Source organism: Paramormyrops kingsleyae, chromosome 12, assembly GCF_048594095.1.
Source record: "Paramormyrops kingsleyae isolate MSU_618 chromosome 12, PKINGS_0.4, whole genome shotgun sequence".
NCBI lineage: Eukaryota > Metazoa > Chordata > Actinopteri > Osteoglossiformes > Mormyridae > Paramormyrops > Paramormyrops kingsleyae.
This window is the reverse complement of record NC_132808.1, coordinates 26,833,812-26,844,135: the sequence shown is the minus strand read 5'-3', so window position 1 is coordinate 26,844,135 and position 10,324 is coordinate 26,833,812. Positions and strand designations below refer to the sequence as shown.

Sequence of the window (10,324 nt, the reverse complement as noted above, 5' to 3'; positions counted from 1 at the left end):
TGCAGCTGCTCACGCTCTGGACATGAATAGATCCTTCTCATTGTTGCATTAATGTTGCATTAGGATAAATAATGTCATTAGGGTGCTAAACAGAGCGCTTTCTGTAACCAGACTACAGCAAAGACAGCAACAGTCAACTGATCACTGATACCCTGAAGGGTTTATGGCTCTAGGATAGAGGACACACACAGACACACACACACACACACACACAGACACAAACATACAGACACAGACGCATTTACAGACACAGACAGACGCACTGACACAAACATGCAGATAGATACACAGACACACACAGATAGAGACACAAACACACAGATACACAAGCATACATACACACACAGCCACAAACACACAGACACCAACAGCTCCGAAGACGAGAGACGCATGGCCAGGTCCGGAAGGCGGAGTCGAAGGAGCGGCTGACGAATGGCGAGGGCGGGATGTCCGGAGAACCTGCAGGGCAACCTCCCGAATCTTACGGCATGTGAAACCAAGCTCCAAACCGGACACGAGCCGGGTGATGTGGAAAGACTTTGGGCTGGTTCCATGATGTGCAGAAACGGCTCTTTACAGGAGGTGCAGGGCCCAGAGGCCATACACACCACGTATCAGGGTGCTCCGTATCCCGGTCCTGAGAAATCGGACCTGCTGGCCCACGAGGTGTCTAACAAACCCACTATTCCCATATTTGGAACAAAACTTTACACCATCTTATTGAAAATTCACACTTTTTATTTTGAAACTGGATCATACAAAAGCATTAGTGTAAAAAACCAATCCCTTAGTTCTAATCAATCCCTTTATACACCCATATAAAATTTCCAGAATAAACGGTAGTTATTACAAATCAAGTACAAAGTTTTGAAAATAAACAGTCCAATAGCCACATTCAATGCGGACTGCACCCTCTAGTCAGGAGGCCTCTTCATGAAGCTCGAAAAGCACCAAGATACAGGAATCCAGCTGTAGGTCCAGAGAATCCCAAAGAGAATGTCGACCGAACATCTAAAGATAAGCTAAGTGGAAAGTTTTTAAGATATACGATGCATACAGACTTGCGTGTTTACAGTGAGAGCACGATGGCTGCTTGAGGCTAAGCTCAATAACACCAGGGTGAAAATGGGTGTCTAAGCCAGATGTCCTGATGCAGCATCAGTTTGATGCTAAAGTGAGCAAACTGCCAGAGAGGAGCTAGTTTTCACCAGCTAACGTTCACGCGCTAGCTTTTCCCAGGCTAACGTTCACGCGCTAGCTTTTCCCAGGCTAACGTTCACGCGCTAGCTTTTCCCAGGCTAACGTTCACGCGCTAACTTTTCCCAGGCTAACGTTCACGCGCTAACTTTTCCCAGGCTAACGTTCACGCGCTAACTTTTCCCAGGCTAACGTTCACGCGCTAACTTTTCCCAGGCTAACGTTCACGCGCTATCTTTCCCCGGCTAACGTTCACACGCTAGCTTTTCCCGGCTAACTTTCACCCACTACACAGGATCCTCTAAGAGAAGAGCTCCAGGCAGCGGACTCAGAAATGACATTGGTTACATGTCACTGCAGCAGCCTGTGACGTTCTCCCAGTGAATATAGTCAGAATAACCATCTTTCAGATGCACAAAAAACACTTATCCCATCTCAGAGTGAATATTTTCCTCTTAATCAAGGGCGTAGACATAAAACATAATCGATCTTTGTTAATGCTGTCCTCCTCTTTCTAAATAGATGCTTCATGCACTCAGACAATCACCTGACAGGCAGGTTTTTCCTGCTAGGATTCCAGTACGCATATTTGAATTTCTACACTAACAAAGAGAAAGGGACGTTTTTGGACTAACTGGAATGGTGAATATGTCCCTCACTGTTGGTTATCACCACTGCTATGCACCTGGCTTAACGACTCACGCCCAAACCCACAGGATCCGATTCTGAACTGGATATGCGTATTTGGAAAACGTATGCTCACAAATAAACAGCAAAATGCATCACTAAAATTATTCAAACTTATTAATAAAGTCACAAACCGGTTGCTCTCATACAAAATCATACACTACAAAATCATGATATCATCAAGCACTGGAAGCATGGCTCATTGATCAAAGGCCTCACTGACTGACCAAGGGCCCCCGCACAGCTCAAAGCGCCCCCCCGGCTGAGCTTAGACTTTCTTGTGCCTGAAGTAGAGCTTCTTCGTCAGCATGGAGCAGAAGCAGGGCACCTGCTTCTTGCCGATGGCATTGTGGTCGGCACACCGTCCCACGCTGCGCATCGACACCTTCCTGTTCACCAGCGTCAGGAGGTCGGTGAACTCCACCGACTTGCCGTGTTCCCGAAGCAGGTCACAGAGGTCCTGGATGTACCAGGAGCCATTGACGGTCTCCCGGTGTGAGTAGTACCCTTTGAAGGAAGCAGGGAGTGAAAATGGGGCATCTCTTAAAAGTGTCCCCAAAGAGATGTTTACAGAAGGCTGTTATGTCCTGCAGGACACACAGATGCTCTTCATCACTCACCTTCAGCCACCGAGTAGCACATCAGGAAGTCGGCTCCAGCTGGGAGGGTGTAGAAGACGCCAGCGTCCACCACCACCTGGTTGGGCTGGTCCACCTCGTCCATAGCGGTTACTGGGTCGTCATGCTTGTCACCACGACATGCCTGCCCACGTGAGCATCATTAAAAATCAAAAATAGGTTACATCACCAGCCTTCCTGCCAATATGCCATTAAGAGACTATGTGCAAAAGCAGATTGTCGCTGGGCTGAACCTCTTCTCACCTGGATGATGAAGATTTTAGGCTTCCCCACCAGACTCTTGCACTGGTCCCCCTTGAAGAGGGCGGTGATGTCCCGAATGGAGATCTGGCCGTCGTACGCAAAGATGTGGTCATTCTCGCCATGGCTCAGGAACACACAGACGAAGCCGTCCGAGTCAACATGGTTGGCTCGTGCAGCTGAGAATTAAGATTTGGCCGTTACAAATGTATTCGCTGAAAAGGGCTGCACAGTAACCAATATGGCTGACATCCCAGCCAAATGTCATGGGCGTCTGAAATCTTTACAATAAAATAAAGAACACTTGTTTCTAAGGGTGCAACTGTACATGAAAATCACAGTTCAGTCCAAACCTCGGTTTTGGATTCACAGTTAGCTGCAATTTCAGTACAGCAGGCAAAACAAGTTGTTTAGAAATTAATAAACTAATTCAAATGATCTCTACTACTGAGTATGGTCGCATATCCGTCGCGATAAACACTCCTGGAGCCTATAGCTGTTGTTTTAGCCCAGTCAGAACTTCCTGGCAAAAGCGGCTCAAATACTACAGGGAAACTGAATTGAGAGGCTGTTTCTGCCTGACTCCGATCACACAGACTAGGACGATGTCGTCTCAACGGAGTTAACAAGTTGGATGTATTTCCAGCAACATATTCAAGTTGGGTACGACACAGCTGACAGACAGATTTGGTCTTAACGATGACTCTCTCTCTGGTGTTGGTATAATTTATTGAGAAACTACCATATTCCCAAACTGCCAATTATGACTGTCTGACCAGCATTAGCCATAACCAACTCTCAGCCACAACTAACATAATGTTTTCCGTGTGGAGCATCTGTTTGTGAATTTAGTTTCTGCCTATATCAAGAAATGTATTTGTTTCATTGTGCGTACCGAACCGAAAATGACATCCCGAGTGGGATGTGTACCGTCACTGCCCTATTTGTTTCTTTGTGCAAACCGAACCGAAAATGACATCCCGAGTGGGATGTGTACCATTACTGCCCTAGTTGTTTCACATGAAGAGAAATGGCAGCCGTCTGACATCTTAACATATTTATATTATTTTAACAGGGTAATAAATTCCACTGCACCTTCCTGAAGAATATTCATAACATCTGCCACTTTGAGGTTATCGTAAGCCTTTGCATCAAATCCCAGTTCTGTAAACCTGAAATTGCAAAAATTAAAGTCAAAAAGTAAAAGTTTGACTTTGGGTAGTTTTTATTAAAAGCTTATTGTCCTGCTCTGGGGGGGGGGCATACCTTTTGACCAGGTTGACCTTGTCAGCGTTGGTACCAGCACGGTCAGGCAGACGCAACTGCCAGAAAAACCACTCCTGGTTGAAGATGAGGGCTCGCCCCCTCTTGCGGTGATTCATCTGGTACTCCTCAGCAGGGTCCATGCTGACGCTGTGTCTGCAGAGAGGGGGGGGGGCTTAACCATTCCGAGCACAGCCACAGCAGCTTGGAATGTCGTGAATTGCAGCTCCAGATTCGCAAAGATATACACAAGGAAACCCAAGAGGCTGTACCCCTTACAAGTCACTGCAAACGTATGACTAAGTAGCATGTACACATACTCAGCTATATATGCATATGAATTAGATTTAAGGAGGGTCTTACTGGCCAGGAAAGGCATCAGTTTCACAGATGTTCTTGCTTTCAGCTAGAAAAAGAAATTAATGTTTTTTTCCTTCATACTTTCAAATGTGCTAAAACAAGGCGAAGGTGTGAAGCAAAACCAGCAGGGCCGGTTCCTGCAAAGCAGACACACACTGCCTAACTCAGGACGGCATAAGGAATCGCCAAGGGCGATCAAAACAGTACCAAAACCGTGGTACTTCTTTGTGTTGGTTTTCCCACACGTTATGATTTTGCAGAGATAGATTCCCTGGGTAAAAAGGGAGAGGCTAGTGTTTCACTTATTCAACCAATCACAGTCTTCATCATATGACATCACTGCATTAATTAAAACCAGTGTTTTCTGTTAAGAGGCAAGGTGTTCTTATAATCAGGTTGCAATTAAAGCCTGGGTCTCTTCATTTGTCCTTACATTCATTATTATTACTTTTATTTTTACTTTGTTTATCATTGTTTTCTTAGTTTGCAACTTTTTAAAGATGGTTTTATTGTGTTTCAGAGGCAGGCTGTTTGCATAACCAATTCACAAGGAAAACATCTGCAAGTCCCACCCCAAAGTACCAAAGAAGTACCCCAGCTGGTTTGGTTCTTTAGGTACTGGAACTCGACCGGAAGTGAATGGAAAAGGCAAAATACTAAAAGCACGGACCTGGTGCAGCGGAAAAGCACCCCAAGAGTCACTGTGAGTCACTGTGAGTCACCGTGAGTCACCCTGAAAGCCTGAGCAGAGGGACCCATCCCAGCTTCAGGACCAGGAACTACCTCACTGTCACTGGGATCTTAGGTCAGTGACAATAGGAGGAGGGCACGTCTTACCTTCTGGTTTGCTGTCTTTTTCAACGGATCCTGAAAAGAGAGATGGGACAATAATTATGACTCTGAAGTGTCTGACTTTTAAAGACCCTTCCTCAGGCTCCTCTATGCAGTCATTAAACAAATAAAAGGACAGACGCTTTCATGCCCACCCTGACCATATCGTTACCACCCCCCCCAAAGGACATCGCTCCCAGATCAGGGCAGCATTGCCCATCGCCACAGTAGTGCTATCAGTTTTACTACTTTGCGCTAATGCATGCAGTATTTTGATGCCAAAATGGGAGGATACTATGAACAAAGATTTTTAATAGAGAAGTACAGTATTTCCTCCTGGTAGCAAACAACGCAACAGCTTCAGCCGTGACTTTGGGAGTCTGGGCAGAATTTGCAGGGAAAATCGAAACATTCTGTTGGCAGCATCTGGTCTATATATCGAGAGCACCTCTTGGAATAAACCAATCATATACAGCATATACAGACTATAAAGGTTTTTATATATATTGCAACATGACTGTACATGTGATTAATCTCCAAAGTATGTAACTGACTTGCTTTTTTTTTAAAAAAAACTGAAACTGAAAAACTAACTAGATTTAATGTGTCATGGTAGCGTCCAAATACAGACAGAAAAAGGAGGACGTGAGAACGACAAACTGAGATCAGCTGTGTACCAACCACGCTGCAGTGAGCTGCACTGAATGAATGTATTGAGTATGGAAAGAATAAATGATATACTGAAAATAATCTTTTTACATGGAAATTTATTATTGTTAGGTGTGATACTACCAGGAATGCTCTTTACGCTTGAAAATTACATTGTGGACTAGTAAAAATGATCTTGGCTAGTAGCCCAGTTGGCTAGAGGCAAAAACACTTAAGTGACACCTCTGCTTACAGCCCAAGAATGTTGACTCGGTAGCTGACTTTGCTAGAGGTGAGTTTTCGGTAGCTGACTTTGCTAGAGGTGAATTTCTGTGCATTTACCAAAGATAAAAAGTCCGATTCAAGTAACACGACCGCTGGTCTCTAAGCCCGATCGCCTTGGTTTCCTAGGGACGCCCCTGACCTCACGTTCGCCTCCACCAGGCTTCCACGCCGTATGCTGCAACGTCAGTTTGATTCTTAATAATTTTATAGTGAACCAGGTCACATAAATGACCTGATGTAAATGTTAATTCAAAGGAAATGCAAAATCAGGTGCTTCCCTTTGAGTTTAACTCACATGCACTGAGCAGGAAATGCAATCCACCTTTGACCACGTTACTAATACAATACAGTACAGTACAGTAGTACAGAACTGTAAAACGGTATAAAAGTCCGAACTCATATATAACGCTACTCAAGTGCCACGTTTATTACTTTTAAACCGGTATTTTACGACTAATGGAAGATTTCATTGTCTGTAAATGCCATTCGCGGCTGTCTTGATTGCTACAAGGCTTACCCGCAGTCTCACATTAAACACTCAGTCTGGCGTTAATCGCCGATGACTTGCAGTCTGTTAAATGTTTCATATGATAGTTCATAGTTAATAATGCAGAGCACAGGCAACACACGGCGCGTCGGCTGTAAGGTTACGCTTTTTTTACCCGGGTTACTTTTAGGTGGCCAGCATATCAGATAAAGAGCCCATTTACCTCGGACATCGTCCTTCCCTGAGTCAGCCATGAGTGTCCGGCGCTGCTTCGGTTCGGCTCGGTGGCGTTTCCACTTTCGATATCGGCTCAGCCCGTTTAGGCAGCTCCGCCTGGGGGCCGGACCGCGCTGGGCGGCGCTTCCGCGATCCGAGCGCTGCGCGGGGCTGCAGATCTCACCTGGGACCCGCAGACCTCACCTGTCAGTGATGTTTTCCAGGGGAAGAAAATGACGTAAATGACGCACGCGGAAGGGAAGGAGAAGCTGTATTGCTTCGGCGTTACAGGGCTGCAAACTCGCACGCATCTTGCGTGACACTCACGCTTTCAGGTCGTCACGCTCACGCAAGAAATCTTACGGCGAATTTATATTATTCCATTATAAATGTAAAATTATGTACATGAAGTTTGAAAACCCCACAGACTATTTACAAGGTAATAAAACTGTTACATACATGTAAATGCGTGTGCAGACTGTCTCGAATTGAAAATCTCACTACAGCCAGCTGACTAAAGTTGGTAGCCCTTTTGTTAAAAATGCTTTTAATTGGTATGACATTATGTGAAGTGGAACCAGGGCTGGACTGGTAATCTGGCATACCGGGCAAATGCCTGGTGGGCCGACGCACTTGGGGGCTGGTCGATATAATATGATTTTTGTTTTTTAATTGGCAAAACGACCGGCCCATAAAGCAGGGACAGCGGCCCATTGGTTCATTTTCCATACTGACACTGGGCTGGCCTAATCATCTCTTAACAGGCTCCACCCCTCCCCCTCTGTTTCTTGTGTCAGATGCAGTCAGTGGCTCAGAGCCAGAAATCAGTGGATTTAGGATGGAGAAGCAAAAGCGCAAGGGTAAGGTGGGTGCGGAGAAGTTGCGGGCCAAAAAAATAAAAAATCTAGAGGTTGATGCCTCAACATGTGCAAAAATAACCGACATGTTTAGTGCTGTAGCTTCAGTTTCCAAGCCAACAGTACCTGACGACACTTTGCAAAGACAGGTGAACATAGCACATGGAGGAGAGGTGACTAGCCATGGCGGCACCCAGGCAGAGGAGCAGGTGTCGGACAGTGAAGTCAAGGAGGGACAGAGTGAGCAGGAGAGCTTTGTAGGGGTTTTTGGGAATGGAACAGTAGATATGCATATCTACAGGGACCGCAAGGATGGTGTACTTGTTGGTTGTGTCCGACCGATTGTGGTGGGCCGGTCTGAGCAAAAATGCCAGGGCCCTTTTTTTGTCCCAGTCCAGCCCTGAGTGGAACTGATGGTAAAGTGACGATTGTGTATTTTAATTGATACAGTGTTTGCTAACATTCGATTTTACCATTTGGGATAGATTCTGTATTATCATATATTCTTTTTTCCTCTGAAGTTTGTTCAGTGCTCAGGTGTGGTGTTAAAACGAGTGGGTTTATGTTTAAGGCTTGTGTCCGTGCAGCCTTTATGAATACAGTGTTAGTCTTAACAAAACACTAAGGAGGATTTTTAAAATTTATTTATTTGGAGACACGAAATGAATCCACCGGAGTAAAATATGCTGGATGATACCGGGTTTCTGTTTATTACGCTTGATCCATCACTGTCTAATATTAAGTTTTCTTTGCACTTAACTACGTACAACTCAGCGTGAATAAGAACACAATCGCTTTAAGCAGCAGTATCGGAAACTCGTTTACAGTTGTTAAATTGTTCCAACGATGGTGCTTGGGGTGGTTAGGACAGTTCCAGGGGCCCTAAAAAATCTGGAGCATAATTCGATTGGTTTGAGTTGGGGGGTGACCACTAATATGCAAGGGCGACTCTACCTTTTCAGGGTGGGCCGGCAGTGTTTGGCTCAGAGGGTTAATTTGGCCTCTGTGCCTGTGATCAGAAGGTTGCCGCTTTGAGCCCTGGTTTCTGCAGGATAGTCACATCTCTGTTGGGCCCTTGGGCAAGGCCCTTAACCCCCTGAAAGGCTCCAGACGTGGGATAAGTGGGCTGACCCTATGCTCTGACCCCCAAGCTTGCTTGTGTGTGTGTGTGTGTGTGTGTCTGTGTGTGTGTGTCCTCAAAGGAGAGCACAGGTATGTGAAAAGAAACATTCCAATGTCAAATGTATTTGCAGATGGCAAATAAAGCATTGTATCAATTTCATTTGTTTCCATTAATACTGCGTTTATGCATTCATACTGGTTTGAAAGTAGTGCTTTCAAACAAAAGTGACAAGGACAGATTAGACACCAGTAGAGCATACAGACACAGGGACAGATTACAGGGCACCGGGACAGACTACAGACACTGAGAAAGATTACCGACACCAAGACAGATTACACACAGCGGGACAGTTTAGAGCAGGGGTCTCAAACACGTCGCTCGCGAGCTACCAGTAGCTCGCAACCCCTCTCCAAGTAGCTCGCCGAAGGGTTAACGAATCTACATTCATTTGACAACCATAGCTAGAAGGGAACACGGGACACAAAGGGAGTCTATAGTTTTTTTATATATAGTTTTTCACAGACACTTCACAAACACTAGGTGTAACGAACGTCAGGAGTGACAAAGGCCAAAGAAACAAACAAAACACATCTACCGAATATAACCCCAAGCTAAGCTAATCCTAAGTGAACACAAAATGGGTGAAACGAAACGACAATGCTAACTCCCTAACCAAACAAATAGTAATCCCACGTTTACGAAGAACAAAAAGGGCAGACACTCCTTGCACACACCTAGTAGAACACACAAACACACCGAAGCAAAGTAGGTATGTCACAAAAAATTTCAAAGTTGTTGGATTTTTACAAAATTAGTACCAGAAGAAAGGGCGTGATAAGACCTTTCCAATGATACCAAGAACTTCTTTCTGTGATGAATGGCAAGAAAGTTATAGGATATTTTGTAACGCCAATTAAGGCTTTTTAACGTCCACTTAGTAACAGATAAAACAATGGAGAACCATATTTGACTTTGTGACCTGTTTATGGTGTTCAGAAAAATGAGCATAACTCTTATTGTTTATCAGATTTTAATAAACTAGGTATCATTAGAAAGCTTATTCCTTGCCTAACAGTCTCAGATACACTGAAAATAAAACAAATCATTATTTAATTTATTTGTCTGTCAATTAATACTCACCGGAGAATGTATGTAGTGAATAATACAAAGAATGTCTTTTCAAAGAGTCCACAGCATCAAATTAAAAAGTACTTTGTGTTATCATTATAATCCATTCAATAATAATAGATTTGAAAAGCATTGTCCATAGTAAAGTATCAAAAGGTACAGGTAAATATGCAGTATGTGCCCGTAAAGAACTGTCTGATCTCCGGGAGTTGAAGAAAAGAAGTCTTTGAGATGCTGCCTTGCTATGCCAGCCCGTGCTGGTTGTGGAGGATTACGTTTTCTCTTCATGTTAAAGGTAACTGCAAAGACAATATGCAACTATTTCTAGCCTTTCCAACCCATTCAAAATTATGAATCATCTGTG

The 10,324-nt window shown here is 44.4% G+C and overlaps 1 protein-coding gene across 2 annotated transcripts; it reads right to left on the bottom strand.

Annotated features, from left to right (window-relative positions):
* Positions 1-717: 717 nt before the first annotated feature.
* LOC111852138 (caspase-6) lies at positions 718-7,102 on the bottom strand. Of its 2 annotated transcripts, XM_023827701.2 has the most exons (8): positions 6,860-7,100; positions 5,223-5,252; positions 4,389-4,431; positions 4,029-4,181; positions 3,858-3,934; positions 2,766-2,941; positions 2,505-2,646; positions 718-2,391 (listed from the first exon to the last, which is right to left on the bottom strand). In XM_023827701.2, the coding sequence occupies exons 1-8, from the start codon at positions 6,888-6,890 to the stop codon at positions 2,153-2,155; spliced, it is 891 nt and encodes a 296-aa protein (XP_023683469.2). In that variant the 5' UTR covers positions 6,891-7,100; the 3' UTR covers positions 718-2,152. The 2 variants fall into 2 exon arrangements, with proteins under 2 accessions (XP_023683469.2, XP_023683470.2); XM_023827702.2 differs by lacking the exon at positions 4,389-4,431 and having other exon boundaries at positions 6,860-7,102.
* Between the last annotated feature and the right edge of the window lie 3,222 nt (positions 7,103-10,324).